Source organism: Crocodylus porosus, unplaced genomic scaffold (genome assembly GCF_001723895.1).
Source record: "Crocodylus porosus isolate Cpor-Errol unplaced genomic scaffold, CroPor_comp1, whole genome shotgun sequence".
NCBI classification, from domain to species: Eukaryota; Metazoa; Chordata; order Crocodylia; family Crocodylidae; genus Crocodylus; species Crocodylus porosus.
This window is the reverse complement of record NW_017728906.1, coordinates 103,987,681-104,010,000: the sequence shown is the minus strand read 5'-3', so window position 1 is coordinate 104,010,000 and position 22,320 is coordinate 103,987,681. Positions and strand designations below refer to the sequence as shown.

Genomic DNA, 22,320 nt, shown 5'->3' with positions numbered 1-22,320 from the left:
CAAGAGAAGGCTGAGAGGGGATCTAGTGGCCTGTTACAAACTAGTCAGAGGGGACCAGCAGGCATTGGGGGAGTCCCTGTTCCCCCCAGCACTACCAGGAGGGACTAGAAATAATGGTCACAAGCTGGCAGAGGGTAAATTCAGATTAGACATCCGGAGATGCTACTTCACTGTCAGGGAGGCTAAGATCTGAAACCAACTTCCAAGTGAAGTGGTGCTGGCTCCTACCCTGGGGGTCTTTAAGACAAGGCTAGACAAACACTTTGCTGGGGTCGTTTGATCCCAGTACTCTTTCCTGCCATGGCAGGGAGTCGGACATGATGATCTGCTCTGGTCCCTTCTGACCCTACCAACTATGAAACTATGAAAGTATGAGCTCCAGAAAGGGTTAGTATCATCTTTATTCTGACCTCTTGGGGGAGTAAATCCCATAGCATAGGTCCAGTACTTTCTCAAGTTCCTTCTACTGTCTTAATAGTGTTCAACTTTAGGGGAGGACCTGGTCATGGTAAGAGTGGTAATCTCTCATGCACCATCAACAGTCAGGCTGACTAGGGACTTTGAATATTAGGACACATTTTGAATTGATCTTTATGTTAAATAGGAAGTTTGCATCTAGTAAATGTATCCACAACATTATTTTGTTGATAAACCCATTAGACTATAGTGTTTAGTAATGGTTCAAACTTTTTAAGGGTATAAATGAACAGGCAAGCAATGGGGGTGACCTGACCTCCTAAAAGCAGAGGATTGTAGTCCCCGGAGTATAAGGGATGTGAAAGTGTGTCTGAATACTTCAGATATTAACCTTTTCTTTATGCAAACTAGTTCTAACAACTGATACAAGTTATTTTTTTTTAGTTATTGAAGGGCCATTGTGTATAGAGGAAACTAGAGAAATGAATACTGATGAAAAGGGAGGGAAGAAAGATGGGAAATACAATAAATGAAATGAGAGATCAAGAGCTTTAGAATATTCATTTAAAATACTCAGGACCTTGAACCTGATGTATCAACCTTAGTTAACAAATCCATATATCTACAGGAAAATCTGGCTTCTGCATTCTATAGCACAGACATTAACAATGTTATTAACAATGGAACAACACTCATATTCTTCAGAAAAGCAATTACTCGGATCATTATCTTTTAGGATTAATTCTGCCACTACAATTTGTGCACATAATGTATCCAAGATGGGTAACACCACATTCCTCTCACCTGCCAAAAATAGCTGCCTCTACAAGCCCATGTTCACCTAGGATGCTGTGGAATACCCATTTTCTTCAAATGCAGTTCCCCTGAATCTCAACTATGTAGACCTGAGCATATGTTGTTTTCTTTGCACGTGGGAACAAGTAGATATACCCAACAGTCTTGGGTATATTGAGATTGTGATTGAGGAAATGGATTTTTTTCTGAAAGAAACTACTCCTCGGTTTTGGTGTGCACATGATTAGGACTAGGTTTCATTTGCTTTTAAAAGCTCTCACAGTTTTCACTGATCCCCTTACTGGCCTCATACATTTTGAGACAGGAAAAAAACTTTATGGGATCTTACATGACAGAACCTTTGGAATGTAGGAGTGTAACAGAGCACATTCACAGGGGCATGGGCAAGCAGCAGAGCAGCCTGCAGGTGGCTGCACTCCCAATCAGGCACAACTGCCTGATGGGGAACAAGGAACAGCTGTTTATTATAAGAACATGGCTCTGAGTAGTGAAGCCAGCAGTCTGCTGCAAGCAGTTGCAGAGACAGCATCACCTGGTTGGGGCTGATGCTCATAACATCTTGGAGATACCAGGAAGGAGCTATGGGGAAGGTGCAGGCTCCTGGTCCTGGGCCATGACCCAAAACTACACCCTGCTAGTGCTGGATGGTGTGGTGGGACTGCTGGTGGCAGGGCAGTCTCTAGGATATGCCTCCCCAGTGAAGGGCGAGTATGGGGCACCAGAAAGCCTCAGTCCCACACTGCCTTGCAGGTTACCTCATGGCGGGGGTAACTCCCACTTGTTACAATGAGCAATTACTAAGAACTACATTTTGTAGCCTCTTACAAAAAAAGTAGAAAAAAGAAAGAGGAAAGACGAGCAGAAGAACTAAGCTTTGAAAAGCCTATGGGTAGAATCCTGTTTCACTTTCATATCTAAATGGAAGTTTTTCCAGCACTAATAATGCACTGATTGCAGTCCTATTCCATGTGCAGTGTGAATATATAAGCATCCATATGGCTACTGCATATATTCCATGTGCTGCATGGTGGCTGAGTAGGTACATTGTGCACATGTACCTGAGCATAAGAACTGATAAAAAACTATGAAAGTGTAAATTTTATCCCCCCATCACACTTACTTACGAAGCAGGAGATCTGGTTCTAGGCTCCCTGTACCTAGAAGATGTTTGAACCTGTATCATTTTAACATTCTAGTACAGCATTCTTACCACCACTGCACAGGTTATGAGCCATCATGGTCACTTTGCAGACTTCCTCTTGAAATTGAGCCATTGCACCTTGCCTTTAATTGTCATTCAATAAAATAGATGGAGAGCAATGGGGAAGTTTCTGTCCCACTGGGGACTAGGGGTTAGGCTACAACACAGAGCATGCTTCCTTGAACAGTAGCATCCATTGTACTGAGAGATAGTTCCCTGAATAAACTCAAGGCAATTTTCTTTCTTCTTTAGTATGTCCCTTCATATAGCCTCTCATATATCCTTCTCTTTGTTGCCAAAGGAACTAGTTTTAAGAAGAGGGCTGGTGAACGGACAGGATAATACCTAAGGTATAGCCTGCTGGTTTGAGCACTGTGTGTGGGGAAGTAGGTTCAAACCCCCTGCAAGTGACAGGGAGAACTTAGGTTTCCTGTTTCCTGAGTAATTGCACTAATCAATTTTTTTGGGGGGGATAGAACATAGGAGCATTCATTGTATAATATCTAACACCTGCCAATTATGGGTTTTTGGCAGGTGGAATTAAGTGTTGTTACTAGAGATGCACTGATACATCAGTCCCATATTGGATCATCTATATAAGGAAAATTGAGTGGAGTTGGGGCAGACGCAGGTGCTACACAACTGAGGCAGGATGCAGGATGGTGTGAGAAGCTCATCCGGTGGGCACGGGGAAGGGGTGGTAGCTTCCGCAACTATGCGCATCCCAGGAGAGCATGGGGGCCGTGTGCCCCTGGATCTGCATATGGGGGAAGGGCAGGCTGCTGCTGCAGACTGGGGCCATTGGTGGCACTGGGTTCTTCCCAATGGGGCTGGGCCAGGCTGCACTTGGGGCAGGCGGCAGCAGTGCTACAACATGGATGTGGCAAATCTTGGGGTGGCTGCAGCCCCCCCTCCTCCATAGCCCCTGTCCCAGCACTGTGGCTCCTGGCCGAGGGGAAGCCCAGCCCAGCCATCCCCACCCCTCAGTGGCAGCCTGTCCTTACCTTGCATGTGGATCTGGGGGCACACATCCCCCTCCCCTTGCCCTCCTGGAGTGCATGCAGTGGCAGGAGCCACCCCTGCCCCTCGCAGCCCCTGGACAAGCCATTCATGGCTTCATCCCATGTTCCGCCCTGGCTGTGAAGCTTCTGCCCCTGCCTCACTCCCTCCCTCAGTGCAGGGGCCTCAACCTGCCCCTCCACACCCCTTCCTTCCTCCCTCACCCTTTCCCCTACAACAGACTTACCAGCTGGATGCTGCTCTCCAAGCTGCCCAGCTGCATATTGGTAATTGGATTGGTACCACCTGATATGGCCCGTTAAAAATCAACCATTGGTATTGGCCCAAAAAATCTCTATCAGTGCACTCCTAAAATATTAAAATTTGCATGTGCTTATTCTAAATGTCTTGTTACACATTAAACTTTGAGCTCTTCAGATGCTGATCAGTGTTAGTGATACCTCAAGTTTGGAGCAGTCACACTTCCAGGCCAGCAGGGGCCTTGAGAACTGAAAGGTAAGAATCCCCCTCCTTCACCTCCTCTCTCATGCCAAGCTTCACCCTACCCCCTGGTTCCTGCTCCCTAGGGCTTCCCCTGTTCCCTCCCACCCCAGAGTTCCTCCTTGCACCTCAGGATTCTCCCTGCCTCCCTTGGTCCATGTGGTGTACCTGTGCCTGCCACGTCTCCCAGATTACTTGTGGCCAGCTGCCCACCTAGTCCAGAGAGCAGCATTGGCAGCAGCAGTGGCTAGGCAGGCATATTCCCCTTCCCTGCTTGCTCCTCCAGGACAGTGCCAGAGAAGCCACAAGGAACCTGGGGTCATGAGGGAAAGGACAGATGGGGATCTGGGGTGTTGGGAGATAGAGGACAATGGACCCAATCCGTGGGGTTGGGGGGTGCAGAGATCCAATCTGGGCTGGTGGCTCCTCCTTGCCTGTCAAGGTTCCCCTCCCCCCGACCTCCTTCCGCTTTTGGGGGTCTGCCCCCCACCCTGGGCTTACTTTTGGCTGCTGACACTGTCCCAGGGGACAAGGCAGGGAAGGGAAACCTGCCTGTCCAGCCCCAGCTACTGCCATTGCTGGGCTACTGCTCTTCTCCAGGCTGAGACCACCCCAGAGAGCAGCAGTGCTCAGGCTGTCATTGTAGAATAGGTGTCACACTGTATTTCATACATCATCTCCCAGTAACTTGTTTATGTGCCATTACCCTACGAGTAGGGGTTTTCCAAAGTGCCTAAACAGTTGAGAAACACAAAATATGAAGTGGTGATATTTGTGTTCCTCTCAAGTAAGTGGTATTTGTGTTTCTCTCAGACACTTTGGAAAATACTATCCTCTGTCTAAAAGAGCATTTTATTTCTGGTTGCATATTTCTTCCTAAACTTGAAGACAGTGCCGTTCAAAATTCTGATTCTGTTGGATGCACTAGTAAAACACTGATAGTGATTGTCACATTTTCTTTTATTTCCAGAATTCTAAAAATCTATTTTTTTAATTGAAAGTAATTCTACACTGTATTTCTTCTAGTGCACAAAGTTTGCCATTCTTTGGAGATTTTTTACTTTAGTTAAAAACATTAGATTAATTGCTCTCAGGCCTGAAAATCCAAGAGTATTAGAAATATTTTTCTAACTATATTCAAAAATAATCACTTCACAATAGCAAGCAACTACATATGAATATATGGCAGAGACTACAAATGTTCCTTTCTCTGCCTGGCAAATAAAACAAAACACTACTATGTAAGTAAGAGGGATGAATTAGGGCTCCTGTGGAACTGTAATTTTGAATTGTTAGTGTTCCAGATGAGGGAAATGTTGTTTTACTTTATCAAAAGCCCTAGCACTGCAAGAGGTTGATCACCTGTGATCCTCATTATAGTCAGCACCCTCACAATTGTACTACATTTTACATAAGTATCATCTGAACATCCAAATCTCTTGTTTGAATTATTTCTTCTACTTAAAAAGATTTACATTAAAAGATGAGCAACAATTTCTTCAGATATTATTTTTCTTTATTTCTAGATTCCGTTTACTAACTGTTTACTGACTCCCTCTTACACAAAGGGGTACATTTTGAAATCCATATATGGAATATCTGTGCCAAAAATGTCCTGTACAATGTTCAGAAAATATCAAATACTCTCCCTCTATGTAATTTAATTGAGGAGTCCTCAATCTTTAGTACTGCATAGTGCAGCAAAGGATCAAAGGCAAATGCCTAGTGAGACGCAAATGGTAGTTTACTTTGTTTCCTGAGAACTAAAACAAGGAAAATGGAATAAAAGTAAGTGCTAGAGACAACAGCTGGGGAAGGGAAACCTATGTTTAAGGTTTTAAAAGTTTTTTTCCCATTTTTCTGACTATTTTAAAGATTAAACAACAAAAAGTAAATTACTTCTACATTTTTCTACACTTTTTTCATGTTTTTGATGGCACCCAAAAACTATTAAAATGCACTTCATCTATGCAGCTGCTCTCTTAGTAAGGTCAATAGCTCAGAGTTGTTTTCTTCTCTGATTTCACAGTAAGATGCTATTTATGTTCTATCAAAAATGTCACTAAAGTCTCAATGAACAGCATCTTGTCTTTTTGTTGTAAAGATTCTGAACTATAAAAGCCTGATCTTGCACCACTAAAGTCAATGGGAGTTATTGAGACCTCAGCTGCTGTAAAAAAACAAAGGCTTTTAGACTAAGGGAAGCAATAGTGCTGGACAGGACTTCTAGGTGTTTGTAGAGGGGAAAAAATACCACCATCTTTATTTCCAGCATCAAGAAGTTAATAGTGAACTTTGAAAGACAGAAGATAGCTATGGACAACATCTGTTCTATTTAAAAGTACAGAGACATGGTGGTATGTGTATAAAGGCAGGAGGTTTGTTTTCTACCTCTGTAGTTGCTTTGTGCTCTGCTTTGACATGGAGTTTGAGGGGGGAAAATCAGTGGAATGAAGCAAAATGTGCTGGATATGAATATGCGGGATGGATATGTACCTTTCCTGGTGAAAATGGGATTTTCATTAAATTAGAAGAAAAATGTTTCTTCTACAAATAGTCATTTCCTCAAAGAATGTCTGTGTTTAGGTAATAGTTCATCTACTGAGAAAAATATTTTCATTAATGAGTACCATCTGTACTTATGCTATAAGTGTGCATAAGACAGCACAGTTAGCACATGTTTGATGATATAACAGAAATCTGATCTGTCCTAGAGGAATGTTCTTTTGAAATAGTAAAACTATAGGTATGTGAGATACCAAAATTAAAAAAGGATGAACAACCTTCATTATGACTTGGGAGACCTGGGTTCTAATTTTACCTCAACCTAGGACTTTATGTGTAAACCTGGGGATGCCACTTAATTTCTTTCTGCTTCAGCACCCCGCTCATAAAACAGGAACAATAATATTCTTTTTACTCATGTGGATGTTGTAAAAATACAATCTTTAAATCCAGCAAAGCTGAATCAGACAAGACAAAGGTGGTGGTGGCAGACATTATAAGGTGGGAGGGATTGGGGCATCTATCATTGATGGTGTTCAGTCTCCACTTGTTCGTCAAGCTTGCAGCCTTGGAGTACTCCTAGATCCTCTGCTGCACCTAGATCTTCAAGGGGCAGTAATGGCTAGGAGCATCTTTCATCAACAGGATCTAATGAGAAGGCTTCAACCCTTTTTCCAGATTTGGATCTGGCCTCCATCATCCATGCTTTCATAAACTTGAGGCTAGACTACTTTAATGAACTCTACATGAGGCTGCCCTCAATGACTATCTGGAAGCTTGTGCAGCCTAAGGTTTGCCTTGCAAGTCTCTGATCATATGGGTGGCTCTTCTCTGGATTCTCTCAAGCTTTTCCACATCTAGTTGGTGCAGAATGCAGTGGCCCTCCTTCTAACAGGGGTGGGTTCCCAGAAGCACATTACTCTGTAGTATGCCAGGGTCCACAGTGGCTTCCAGTAGCTTCCTGGAAATAATTCAATGGGCTGGTTTTGACCTATAAGGCCCCTAAATAGTCTGGGCCATAAGAGACCATCTTCCCCCATTTTATGATCCATCTCAATACCAAAGAGTAACCTCCTGCAAGCACCAAGTTTGCTGATGAAAATGTGTAGGAGATCATTCTTGGTAGTTGTTCTTCAGCTTTGGAACTCCCTTCCCCTTGTAGCCCACCAGAACCTGACTTCAGACATCTTCCAGAAGCAAAGTACGACATTTTTATATGGGCAAGTGTTTATCAAGAAAGTTTCATAGATAGATTCATAGATTGTTAGGGGCTGGAAGGGATCTTGCAAGATCATCGTGTCCAGCCCCCCTGCACTAGGCAGGAAGGACAACTGGGGTCAGGTGACCCCAGCGAGGTGACCCAGTCTCCTCTTGAAGATTTCCAGGGTAGGTGATCGCACCACCTCGGGAGGGAGTTTATTCCATAGCTAGGACACCCTAATTGTGAAGAAGTTTTTCCTAATGTTAAGCCTGAAACGGTCTTCCAGGAGTTTGTGGCCATTACTCCTGGTTTTCCTCAAGTGTACCCTGGTGAGCTCCTGATGTATTCCCCTGATACATCAGTAAGCTGCTACCAAGTCACCTCTCAGCCTTCTATTTTTTAAGCTAAAGAGACCCAAGTCCCTCATATGATTTGCCTTGCAAGTCTCTGATCATATGGGTGGCTCTTCTCTGGACTCCCTCAAGCTTTTGCACATCCACGTTGAAGTGCGGTGCCCAGAACTGGACACAGTACTCCAGCTGTGGTCTCACCATTGCTAAGTAAAGTGGAAGAATCACTTCCCTGGTTTTGCTTGAAGTACATTGGTTGAGTATTTTATGCCCTGTTGGCTACAGCATTGCACTGATGGTTCATGTTCATACTACGGTCTAAAAAGTTGGGGTATTGTTTAGGAGGTTTTTGTTATACTGTATTTACTGGAAGATAAGATGAGGCTTTTTCTTCCAGTTGGAATGGGGAAAAAGCCCCTTATCTTATAATCACATAGAATGATTTGTTTTTCTTCAAACAAAACCCCAAGAAAGACTACTACCTCCATGTGACAGGGTGCTTGGTTTACCTGTCACTTTAAGAGGAGAGAGGCTGAGGGAGAAGTAGCCTGCAGGTGTGGTAAGGGCCAATTAGAAAGTCACCTGACCAGGAAGGGGCTGGACTTGAGGCATATAATCCCAGGGCTTGAGCTGGTCAGGGAGTTTAGCCCTGGAAGGCAGAGAGAGGGGAGCTCCTGGTAGCACGGCTGTAGCAGGGCTTGTAGCAGAACAGCTGAGCTAGGATAATCTGCACCGAGACCAGCAATGGGGCAGGCCTGAGAATAGGGGTGAGTGAACCCATAGCCTGGAGAGGCAAGTCTTGGAATAGATAGGCCCGGGAACAGGGATGGGTAAGCCCATAACATGGAGGCAGAGAGCAGAAGGCCACGATACCCGAAGCTCAGTAACAGAATACAGCAGAGCCTGAGGGACTGAGGCCATGGCTGGAGAGGGCTGGTGATGAATAACAATTGGTGACTGTAGAAGTGACAAAGGGGATGTCCCAGCTAGCCCAGAGAGAGAGGGGCCAGAGGACTAGAGGGCCTGGCCCCCAGAAGGAGAAAGCATGAACCCTGGATGAGCAGGTGTCCATAATGCCAGAGTCAGTAACTCAGAGAGGTGGCTCTCAGCAGGGCCCGGGAGCCTGAAGGCTTCACTGCCCTAGGCCAGGCCTCAGAGATGGGCTGAAGGCTGAGCAGGGCCACAGTTGGAGACTGGTGAGGCCAGAGGAGCCCAGGCATCTCACCTGGCCTAGGAACAGGGCCGGGGCTGGCGGGGAGGCGGCACTTAAACACTGGGGGCCACAGCCAGAGACCAAGGGGACCAGTGACCCCATAGTCCAGGAGAAGAGAAGACTGGGGCTGGGAGCCCATAGCCCTGGGGCTGGGAGCCCATAGCCCAGGAAGGGCACACGTCAGCATACCATCTGTGAAGCATAGGAGTGGGTATAAAGGAGGATGTAGCCCATGTAATTAGTTCTTAAGGCAATGACCACTGACACCTCTGGTCATAGGAGTGAGACCCAGTTTGGGAAGTCCTGGGGCAGCCTCCCTTTTTTTCAAAGATAACATCAAGGCATGGCAGAAGAGTGATGGGGATAGTGCCCAAAGGGAGCCAGGTTGGCAAGGGCCGAGCGGCCACCATGGGGCATCATGACCACCCCTGGGACAAGCGCTTGCTATACTTAGTAGCCACCTGAAACTATTCACTCTTCCCATCAGTCCTCTCTGTTGGTTCAGTGAAATAAGTGTGTCCAGTCCTTTTTCCTCCACTTCTTCTCTGGCTCTTCTCTAATCTTTTTCTTGTTCCAAATGATATAGTATTTCAGTTCATCCTTCCCAGCTTCAGGCACTCTCTTTTAAAGAAAGCCAACCCCTTAAAAACCCAGAGATTTCTTACGTTCTTTTTTTACTTTCTATAAACTAGTTTTAACATATGCTTATAAAGTCCTTAATAATGTTTCCTCCAGTCCCTTTGGTATGAGTCCATACAGTACCATCTCCAACACTAAAAATAGGCTTATTTTGGTGACACTCAGAGAGTGATGGACCCTATCCCATGCCCCCTTTGCATATGTATATTCTCAAACACATCCCACCATTTCTTCTCTACACCTTTCCTGTGGGTTACTTGATGAGCTTGTCAAGCTCCATCTGTGTTGCACCTATCTCACTTGCAAGACATTTCTTACAACCATCCATGCTAGGTCAACATGTTCCCCTTTTAGTTGATTACCCACTACTGTTCCCCACACCTTCTTCACTTGCCCTTCTATGACGTTGCCCACCAGTGCCATCCTGTATCTCTCCCTTACTGCTTTCATCAATTTCTTATGATCCCTTAGGACTTCCAGGCCTACCTTCCTTATTTTATACCTCTGCATGAATCCTTCCATTCTGATGTAATGAACTTGCATTTGCCATGTGAATGGACTCTTAAAGAGGTCTGACATACTCCCCATTTTCTCAAAATTACACCAAAATTGCATGAAATCAGGTGATGTGCACTACTATCTCCTCTCCCTCCATAACTGCCTTGCATGTCACATTTACATATTTCACAAAGATGAATAATCCCAAGTCCAGCATCCCCCAGCTCCCATCTCCCTTGCTTTGTACAGTTCAGCTATAGCCAAGTTTTTTGTTTTGGCAATCCAAAAGAACACACACATTTAGTTTTGTACTTTTGCTATCCGCTGCCATATCAGTGGGTAGATAGAATAATCGGCAGTAGCACAGCCTTAACCACCACCACTTTTCTGGCAAAGGACAAGGTCTTTTCAGATCATAACCAAAGTATTTGCTGTAGCCTTGCCATCACCTTTTCCCATGCTGTATTACCTTTCCCCTTGGTGTCTACTGGGGTGCCTAGCACTCTGATTTCTCTCTCTCTCTTATTTGAAGGTCCAACTTTTTCAAATCACTCCAGTTCCCTATTTCCATTATAGTGCTTTTCAATTTATTTAGTTTAGCCCCTGTCATTTCTTCATACTCTGATGAATGCTTTCCATTGAAAATCCATCTCTACTACATTATGTCATCCTTGCATAATATGCATTTTACCTCTCCCCCTCCCTTTATTCCATGTATGACTTTGTCTTTTCTTATTCTTTGTGTTAATGGTTCCATGCCACACACAAATAGTATCAGTGACAGAGGGCACCCATGTCTCACCCCTGCATAGTTTTTAAAAGCCCTGCTTAGATGCCCATTAATTTGGACTTGATTCTCCCCTCCTCTATACAATAACCTTACTCAATATATACATTTCTATGGGATCCTCATTTTTCCTAGCACTTTGAATATGCAATCATGATCCACTCTGTCATATGCTTTTTCTAAATCTAGGTTTGCTATATCTGTGTTTATTTTCCTCTCTTGGATGTGGGACAGGGTATCTCTGATTCCTCTGATTGCTTTGGAGATACTTTTACCTGGTACTGAGCATACTTGGTCTTCATGTATTAACTTCTGGAGGTTTTTCCTCATTTGCAAAGCCAGCACCGTGGCCATTAACTTATAGTCCATATTAAGCAGTGTAATCTGTCTCCACTTTTTCAGGAGTTCCTTCTCCCTTTTTTTTTAAATAGTAAGATCATAATGCCTCTTGTAAAATCTTTCCCCACTTCTCCTGTTTCCACTATTTCCTCAAAAATTTCCATTATCTCTCTCCTTACCCATACCCAAAACTTCTCATAAAATTCCATAGGCATTCTATCTGCTCCTGGTGATTTCCCTCTTTTAAAGGTTTTTAAGCACTCCTCCACTTCCTTTTGCTTACCTTTTCTTCTATCTCCTTTACTTCCTTCTCCACTACTTTCTCTTCAATCTCTTCCAGCAAAACTGTCTTCTCCCTGTTTATTTCCTTCTTCTGATACAGCTCTTCATAAAATCTTTTCCTCTCCTCCAACACCTCTTCCTGCTTTTCCACCCATGTACCACCTTCTTTCAGAATGCTTTTACTTTCCTTTTGCTGTCTTCACTCTATCTAAGGTACAGGTTCTTTAGACACACATCCCTTTTTCTGGCATACCACTGATCTTACCAAACCCCATTTATGCTGAATCCCTCTCACAGGAAAAACATTTTGTGTCATCATCCATATAATGTCTGTATGTTCTCCTTTCAGTCTATTATCTGTCACCTTTTTCCACACATCTTTCTGTCAAAACCCCATCTATTATTAACTTATCTTTCTTTCTATCGTATTAATCACCTTATGGTCTTTCAAGCACTCTAATGCCACTCCATCAAGTTTATATAAAGCTCTCCATCTTTGCATAGCTGACCGATGGCTGCCATGCCCGTGGCTTTTTCCAATCTCCACTGTACAAGCCTCATCTTTTTAATATTCTTCCTGCCAGCTAATGACAGAAACTTGCAGTCTTCCCCTCTGTTGCCTCTTTATTGAACATACTTATAAGCATACACAAAACTTTCCAGATCTGGTACTCTCAAGCCTCCTAATTCCCTGACTTTGTATAGCTCTGTTCTGGCTACCCTTTCTCTTTTACTTCCCCCACCAAAAATGGATATCAACCTCTGTACCCTCCTTATCTGTTGCCAAGACAGTGGATATACCACTCCTATGTAAAGAATTACATAAAAGTACTATTTTCACTGCAGCCACTTTACCCTTGAAGGATAATAATCACTCCACAATCCGAAGATATGTGTCACTCTTACCTCTAACTTCTCTCATGCCTTTGTTCCTTTCCCTTCTGTGTCCACTGGGATTCCTAAGATCTTGATTTCACTCTACTACCTGCAGCCCAAACCTTTGCAAATTCTCCCAGTTATCCACATCCATCAATGTATTTTTCATCATCTTTAATTTTGCCCCCTTAGTCCTCAGGATACTTCAATACCGTCTCAGTTTTTATGTTGTCCTGAGCCACTATGTTCACATCATTCATGTATAATGCACATTTAACTTCTCTTCCTCCTTGTATTTTCATATCACTTATCAGCTTATCATCAAGAATCTTCTGCACCAATGGCTCCATTGAGCACACAAAAAGAAAGGCGGACAGAGGGTGTCCCTGTCTTACCCCTGTTTGTATGAGGAATGCTTTGCTCAAGTAACAATTTACCAGTACTTGACTTCCTGCTTTACTATATAACACTTTGAGCCATCTGATCATCTTTGCAGGAAACCCCATCCCCTGTAATACTTCAAACATGAAATCATGTTCAACCCTATCATAAGCTTTTTCCAGGTCTAGATTCATTATTACTATGTTTCTTTTCCTCTCGTGAATATCCAATATACATCTCCTTAACCATAGGGTCTGTGATATCTTCTTCTCAGGAATGATGCACATTTGTTCTTGTATCATATCTGCTAAACAGTCACACATTCTCTTGGCCAATACTTTTGCCATCAATTTGTAGTCTACATTTAAAAGGGTTATTTACCTCCAGTTGCCTAACACATTTTCCTGGCCCTTCTTAAATATCAAAATTGTCATGCCTTCTGTAAAATTCTCCCTATCTGCCCACCCTCCATTAATTCCCTGTATGTCTCTACAATATCTGTCCCCAGCCATTACCAACATTTTGGTAGCCAGGTTCCCAAAGCAACAGCCAGGGCTTTCTGGCAGTGCTCACTGTTTTCAGAATGGGATGGGGGAAAGGAAGTGGAAGGAGCTCATTCTTGGGGCTGCCCAGCTGGTGCTGAAAGGTGGGGCAGGTGTATTGGAGCCCCTGAGGTGAGAAAACCCCCCAGAGTGAACTTCCTCTGCTCCCTTTTCCCCCTCTAATTCAAAAAAAAATGACAGGTTAGGAGCTCCACAGACACAAATGACAAAAGGTGCTACATTTTGAAATGTCTTTATCTGATACGTCATGCAGGGTCAGATTTTCACCTGATCAGCCATTTTTGAAGCTGTCTGCAGCCATGCACTTGTGTTTAGTCACAGCTATAAACTGCTTTCTGTAGCCAGATCAGGAGAAAATTGTCACTTCCATCTGCATCCAATGTCTAGTTGGCAGTTGGTATCAAGTGGAGTGTTCCACAGGTCAGTCCTGGGGTTGGTTTTGTTCAATATCTTCATTAAAGATCTGGAAATGGGATGAAATGCACCCTAAGCAAGTTCATGGATGACACCCAACTGGGGACTGTAGTAGATATTATGGAGGGTAGGGTTAGGATTCAGAGTGACCTAGACAAATTGGAGAACTGGGCCAAAAAAATCTCATAGGTTCAACAAGGGAAAGTGCAAGGATCTGCACTTAAGACAGAAAAATCTCATGCAATGCTACAAGCTTGGGACTAACTGGATAAGCAGCAGCTCTGCAGAAAAGGACTTGGAGGTTACAGTGGACAATAAGTTGAATATGAGTCAGCAGTGTGCCCTTACTGCCAAGAAGGCTGACAGCATTAGAAGTATTGCCAGCAGACTGAGGGAAGTAGTATTCCCCTCTATTCAAGGCTGGCCACATCTAGAGTACTGTGTTCAGTTTTGGTCCCCCCACTACAGAAAGGATGTGGACAAGTTGGAGAGAGTTTAGTGGAGGGCAATGAAAATGGTTAGGGGGCTGGGACACATGACTTTTGAGGAGAGGCTGAGGGAACTGGATTTATTTAGCCTGCAGTAAAGAAGACTGAGGGGGGATTTAATAGCAGCCTTTAACTACCTGAAGGGTGGTTCCTAAGAGGATGATGCTAAACTGTTCTCAGTGGTGACACACAAGATGTTGTAAACACAAGTACTATCCTATGGCAGCATTCTTTACTGTGCAGCAATGCACGTGTAGACACTTATGGGGCTGGCTAGGGCATGAGGGTGCTTCAGTACTGGGCTGCTTGCTGGCTAGCCTTGCACTGGATCACCCTTGTGCCCCAGCCAACCTCTCTGCAGCATGCTGCACTGTGTTGGAGCAGCTGGCCCCTCTCGCTCTCTGACAGTTGGGGCTGCTCTGGCCTGGCTCAATGTGCTGTGGTCCAGGGCAGATATGAAGATACTGTGTCCAGGAGCAATAAACTCCAGCACAATATACACTGGAGCTTATTACATGGCATTAATTTCACATGTAGACATATCCACTGTATTGCATACCCTCAAGCCTGTCACCTTTCTTTTGGCCCCACATCACCTCCTCTTTTGGCTGCTCAGGTTAGAGTACTATGCTAGAAGCTAGAGAGCTGCAGGTTTGAATCTGCTTTGGATAGAAGGGGTGGAAGAGTTAGAACCTGTATTTCTCATTTCCTGAGCATGTCCCCTAACTTCTAATTTATTGAGGCTAACACATAAGAGGGTTCTTTTCTTCTTTTGGTATCTAACACTTGCTAGCCATGGGTTTGTGTCTAGCTACAAAGTCATAACTTATGCAGGAACACCAGGTGTACATATATAGCTGTGTACCTGCCCAGGCACTGCATAGCTTATTGAACTACTGCATCTACACTGCACAGGTAACAGAAACAGAAACTGCAAAAATGCTGAAAAGGACACTGGTGCAGCTGGAAAGCTGCCAGTTATGTGCACAAATGGGGCATTCTACCCCAGAACTTCACTCAGTATTCCAGCAGCCGTCTCACCAATGCTGTACACAGAGGTGGGATCATCCCCTATTCCCATTCATCATTCTAAAAGGCCAACTCTTTTAAACCACAACCTCACACGGGGAAGTCATGTTAAGTTGCTTGTCTATTAAATCACAGAATCATAGAAATCAAGGGCTGGAAGGGACCTTGAAAGAGGTATGGACTTCATTCCTTGTTCTTTGCATTTGAAGGTTTTGTTTGAACCAGTATACTAGGCCCAGTTAACTAAGAATCCTGAGCACTTTATATAGCTCCCCTGTTGTATTATTTATTATTTCACTGATTTTTGTGTCCTTTAAAAATTTTATCAGCAGTGATTTTATAGCAACGTTCAGAGCACTGATGAATATGCTGAATAGCATCAGGCCTAGTACTGCTGCCTGTGAAAACTCACTCAGAACACTTTGTTTCAATGATGATTCCCTCCAACAGCAAGATTTTGAGATCTGTCAGTTAGCTACTTCTTAAGAAACTTGATTGTGTTCTGTCTCTCTAGTCCTATCAGGCTTGCCTCACACTAACATATATTTATTTTTTGAAATTTCAGCCTAAATAGGTCAGCATTTCTGAGAATATGGCTAGGGAAACATGCTGGTTTGTTAATCTTAAAAAAATTAAATCTGTCACTTTATATTTGAGAAGTTTTAATTCCCCTATACCTTGGAACAGGGGCTTGACATTTGCAGGATAATAGCATTTGTGTAAAGGTTGTGATTTTGCTGTTCCTGTAGGAAAAAACACCACAGGTTGTTTCTCTGAAGAGGTCATATTTACAAGGCAAGTTCAAATCTGAGGCTTCAGTTGACTAAGGACTTTCTCTGTAATTGTACTTTTGGGCTGCTACAGGCCAGGCCTGGGCTCCAGAACTCAGAGCAGGGAGCCCATCTTGTGCTCTTGATGTCCCTCTCCTGCAGTGAATGTAGTGGAGATAAGGGTGAGACATTGGGGAGCCTGTGGGGAAAAGGAGCATGTGGCTGGCAAAGGGACAAGGAATTAAAGTGGCATAAAGAGAGGAACTGAAATTAGCTGGCTAAGGAAACTGGGAAGGATGGAGAAGGCTGGTATATGCAGTGAGATAGGAAGACTGAAAAGGAGACTATGTATTGCTGGGAAATGAACTTGATATTAGGTGGAGAATAAGGGTGAGACTTCAGATTACTACTGGAAACACCAACAACTGCATAAGAAGTGGCTGAGAGGCAAAAACCATGGCATGAATTGTCTCAGCCACTCAGTGACAAGAGGGCACATGGCAAAAAGAGTGATATTGAAAGAGCCACTGCACCGTGAACTTCTGTGATTTAGGTAGGTCCCTACCCATACCCTCTGAACATGCCAGCATATGGGGAACAACTCCCTGATTCTTGGCTCTCTGCATGCTGGGACATTTAAAAGGTCTGTGTGTAGCCCAGCTGCATGTGTGTCCTTGGCATGTACTAGGACACAGGGAGTCTGGGATTGGGGAATGGGTTTTGAACCCTGAGTGCTGGCAAGACAGTTGGGAGTTGTGGAAAGCACAGAATCAGGGACCTGTCTCTGATGCTGTACTTCCTTTGGTGCTCTTTGATGTTTTGGGTGTCTGGGGAGCCCTGGTCTGGAGACTGGGCCCCTGATCTTTGTGTGCTGGCAAGATGAAAATGGGAAGTGTGGCTTTGGAGATCACAAAGTGTGGCACTGCTGTGCTTCCCAAACACCTTTTAAAGATCCCAGGGAGCCCAGGATCCAGCTACCTGTACTAGTAGATACACAAAGAAGTTTGACAAATTTGATCCCAGATCCCAAAAATCTGGCATCCTGCCATGCACATCTGAAAGAAAGAAATATACCAAAGAAAACAAGTGAGATCCAGGGCATTTCCTAGAAAGAATGAATAGCCAGGAGTAATCTCTGGTTTCAAAGAGATCTCTGGTTTAGAAATGCCTCTCCCAGAGAATCGTTAATTGTCAGAAAAATGCTTTTTTTTAACAGAATGATGCAGTTAACCAATATAAACAGGACATTTCTAAGGAATCAATATGTTTATATATTAGTTAGTCAGGTTTTTTGACTCATCTCTTTACATCCCATTCAACCTTTGATTACAGGAAGGAAGAAAGAAATTCACCTGCAGTGATACATAAAGTATTTGCATTACTGAAATGGTCATGATTAAAAAGCCACAATTACCCCACAATCTTTTTCTTCTTCCTGTGGTTGGTTTATAATGCAGAAGTCAAAATGCCACTGAATTAAAAGCTCTTTCTGCTTTATCTTCGGTGATAAGAAAAACAATAATTTAGTATAATAGTGCACAGCCGCTATCAGCACTGAGCCAGGGATGCCATCACATTTACCTCAAGGGCAGCCTTTTCTCTTTGAGTCACTTAATTGGTTGTACAATCACTCATTTCCACAACACATTTTTAACTACTTTCACTGTACATATTCTCTGAAACAAAAAAATACTAGCTATAATGTTAAATTACACTGAAGTAAAATATAGGAATGGAATAATTTAAGCAATACTTAGCAGCAGTCCAAAGAGAATGTTGTTGGTTATAAACATAAAGAAAAACATTAAAATCACAAACACGTTGTGAAGACAGATAACGTTTTTAAAACCACCTTATGGAGCCAGTATAGGGTAAGGCAAACTGGTGCTCTAGTTTAGTCTTGGATGAGCCTAAACTGAACTTAGATAAATTTTAGAAGCCAAAAATGGTTCAAGTTCACCCAGCAGAGAGAAGTCATATTAGGCACTTCAATTTCCAACTTTATTATTTCTAGGTCCCTCCACCTGTTTTAAGCACATACTCAGAAGTAGCAGTATTACATTTTGATCACTTAGGCACCTGGGCCATGTCTTAACATCCCTCACAGTGCAGTTTGGTGCTAGAGCAGCAACTATCTCTGCAAAAGGATGCAATCCATTGTGTAGGCTCACAGAAGTTCCAGTTTGGATCAACAGCACTAATTTAAGCTAAAAAAAGAGGGCAGTGGCGGTCACCCCTTGCTCAAGAACCTAGCACAGTAATTAGAAGACTATAGTTTTAGATCCTGTCATCCTGAAGGGATTTGAACCCCATTTTCTACATGTAGCAGGCTTGGGGCTCCAATCCCAGACTGACACCCGCAATAATTAGATCCACCTACTGTGCTCTTTAGCCTCCATTGTCTTTCCTGTTTCCTATCTACCATACCTTTGGTATTAAATGGTATGATGGATTTGGGAGGCTGTCTTAGGAAGCTAAAGTAGTTCCTTTAGGCACTTTCCCTCTTGGCATTGTCTCTCCAGGCTTCTTTGCCTGCAGAACAGTTTCTCCAAGGCACTGTTTCTCTAGGACATTTCCTCTTTAACACAATCTTCAGGAATTCTTCACCTTCAGCACAGTTATCCAGGGTGTGCCTCTGCCTCAAAACAGTTCACAGGGCAAGCCCCCAAAGCAGTCCTCTAGGCTGTTCACCCTCAGCAAAGTTATTCAGGGCAGGCCCCTCTCTTGCCCCCTTATCATGTGAGTCCTCATAACTAGAGCACTCCATGCCTCCCCGACCATAATTATTGCCTCCAGGCTCCCCCATAGCCACATCCATGCCTCACAGCTCTTACTCTAAGTTTATCTGCCATGTCTTCTTGCCCTAAACTGGCTCTAATCCACTAGGCCCTTGACCCTTGCAGGGCTCCTCCATCACTGACTTTAGCCCCTCAGGTCCTTAACCCTTGCAGGAATCAAAGTGCAGAGTGCCCCTGGGGCATCTCTCTGTAGCCTCCAAACCTTCCATTTTGGGTTTCTCCTCCAAACCCTCCTTTTTGGGTTTCTTCTCTATTAGCTGACACCAGCCCACCAGTGCTAGCTGTCTCTGAGCCCACTTACAAGGCCACCCTTCACATTCTGGGATTCCTTCACTAAGGCTCAGGACCCAGGCTTGTGGAGCCCTGCACTATACCCCCTTCTGGCTGACTGCTCTGTAACCCTGTAACTGGGCCCAGGGGTTTTTCATTAGGTCCTGCAGCTCTGCCACAGGCACTACTTACACAGCTGTCTTGAGTTCAGTGCCCTGATTTGAAGCTTTCCGAACCGATTCGGAAAAGATTCGGAGAGCTTCGGAGATTTGGGCAGTCCCCACTTCCTGCTGCAGGGAGCTGGACCTGGACTCCGTGCCGGTAAGTAGGAGGTGGGCAGGGGAGGGGAGGCTGGAGAAGGAGGGTGGGAACCATGGAGGTGGGGGGAGCCCACCAGGCCCCATCCCCTGCTTGCTCCCCCAGCCCCCCTTGCAGGAGCTGCTTTCCAGGCTGCCTGACAGCCATGTGTATATACATGCACATGGCACCCCCTGCCTGACCATCTTCCTTACACTCCCCCTAACCTCTTGCAGGCTGGAACTCTGCCAACCTGTAAAGAGCTCTTTGCAAAAGAGCAAAATCCACGTGTTTCTCTGTTAAAATCCACGTGTTTCTCTGTTTTTCTCAGCTAAAGGGGACAATCTACATTTTTCCTCCATTTTTTCCATGGGAAATGGAAAACCCAGATCCCTGGTGATTAACTTGGGCATCCCTCAACTGTTCACACTTGGAAAAGACAGTTCTGAGAATCAGCATTTTACTTGGGTTGTTTACTGGTCCCCATAAGGTCCTGCTCTGCAGCACAAGAAGCCAGGATCTCGCCAAACAATGATACATTTATATTTTAAAAGAAGGGCCAGATGCTTGAAACCCTGCTAGTCAAACTATTATGGGGGAGAGAGTATACTGGATCATAGGTGCCAACTTTCATTTTTGCTAAGATAATGGACATGTGGAAAGTTTTATGGATTTCAGGTGACAGTGCTCTTCCCAAGGGGGGTCAGGGTTCTCGAGCCCCAATGTACGTGGCACCTCTGTATTGGATTAACCAATACACACATTTGAGAAGCTGGTAGTTTGGTAAACATGTACCCTGAAAGGACAAAAAATTACAGGCATAGTATGAGGGGATACTGTATGTTAACAGCCAGACAAGCAACAGTACTCACTCATGCCTGCCAAGAGAGAGAGCATGGCTTGGTTTTCAGTCTTCCTGGGTACAGTGGGGCTGAGGTCTGTTGGCCAAGCCTGACTGAGAAAAGCAAGCTGGCAAGAGAACTTTGAAGCCTTGATGGGAGGATAAGAATCAGGGATTGCAATCAGGGATACATATTTCTAGGATATCTGACCAATTCAAACTTTCCCATTGCCACGGAAAATGGAATCCATCTCTTCTAAGCACATGACCAGACAAGTGTGTGATCTTTCTAGCTGGCTGAATTCCCTCTGCTCAGAACCACAGATGAGCAAGACAGGTAGAGCTGAGGCATCACAGGCCAAGGGGTTGGCCCTGCAGAGAACTTTAGCTGATTCTCAGTGATCAAGCAGGAAAAGAAGAGATGGATTTGGGGAAGAAAGGCACCCCAAAGTGCCTTACCTGGAAGTGTGCCTCAAGGGTGCACCCAGCCTGCATCTGGGGCCAGGGGCCCAACACAGGCGGGGGTGTTTTTCAACACATGAAAGAGAATATTTCCATACTCGTTTTTTATGAACAATATTTTTTCAGTATTTCAGATGTTAAACAATAAGCCATTAATAAACAGTTTTCCATTTCAGCCTTGATTCTGTGTCAAGAGCTTGTCATTAATGTCAACAGGAGCAGGATTAAGCACTTGATCATAATAAGCATCTGGCTAAAAGAATGAAGTGGATAATTTAAAGGGAGAGCTGAACAAAAAAATCAGTGATAACAGGCACAATGAAGACACAAATGGATAATACAAAAATTATCTCAAGTTTTATGGTCTAAATATGTAACTGTGTTCGCAAAATGGGTAAATTCACATATAGCTGAAGACTATGGACACATTTAGGTATTTTGCATCACATCTTTCTATTTATGTAACACAATGGATAACAGTGTGCTACATCCTCATGTAATTGCTTGTCTGCTAGACCAGAGCTTCTGAGATGCTATTACTTATAAAGTGTTACTTTAGCTATTGGCTAATGGAATTCACTCTTTTAGCTTTGGTGATAAAATTCTGGTAGCATGGCACTCAAAATCTATGGCTTAAATAAACTCTGCTGAGGATCCAAGTGGCAGAAGAGAATTGTGCAAACACAATGCTAGAACTATTTAGGCTTTATTGTAAACTTTGTAAAATGGACCAAGGACCTTGTTAGTTCTCAATAAATAAATCCTTGATAATCCATCAAGACTTTTTAAATGGTGTTAGCTATATTTGGCTGGACAGTTTAAAATGACTTTTTAAAATGACTTTTACTGTCCGTGCCACTTCAGAAGTCTCCTCATAGTTTTCTATGTACTACTTAACACATTTCTATGTTCTAACATACATTCTATTGTCTATTAAACATATAATGCACAATCTTCATGGTGTTTTATGTCTCATTGCAAATATTTCCAGCAAGATAAAAGCATATTCCTACTTGTTTAAGCTTTTTCAGATCTTCATCAAGTTCCAGGTTGTCCAGAATAACAGCAACAAACAAGCTGAGTAGAATCTGAAAAACAATTCAAAGGTTTTTTTTTAAATTTGTCTTACTTTTCTTAAAGAGCACAATTAAGTACTTTGCGTAAAATCTTGATTACTGAAATAAATGGGAGTTTTGCCATTGACATCAGTAGGGCTAGGATTTTACTCAATGGGTATATTCTATTTCTTTTCAGTTGTCTCAGTCACCCACATGGCATTTTTGGCACCTATGTGGCAATAGGAAATCTCTTCCTGGACCTGTAACCCCGCTCTGTAGATGACACATGTATCTGGACATGCATACCGGCAACAAAATAGAAAAG

The 22,320-nt window shown here is 43.7% G+C and overlaps 1 protein-coding gene across 3 annotated transcripts in view; it reads right to left on the bottom strand.

The window, feature by feature from the left end:
- NALCN (sodium leak channel, non-selective) overlaps positions 1 to 22,320 on the bottom strand; it is a 451,383-nt gene that overhangs the window by 152,481 nt on the left and 276,582 nt on the right. For all 3 annotated transcript variants that reach the window (XM_019529699.1, XM_019529701.1, XM_019529700.1), the window contains one exon: positions 21,951 to 22,025. In XM_019529699.1, the coding sequence (XP_019385244.1) occupies positions 21,951 to 22,025 (75 nt within the window). The remainder of the gene's footprint in view (positions 1 to 21,950; positions 22,026 to 22,320) is intronic.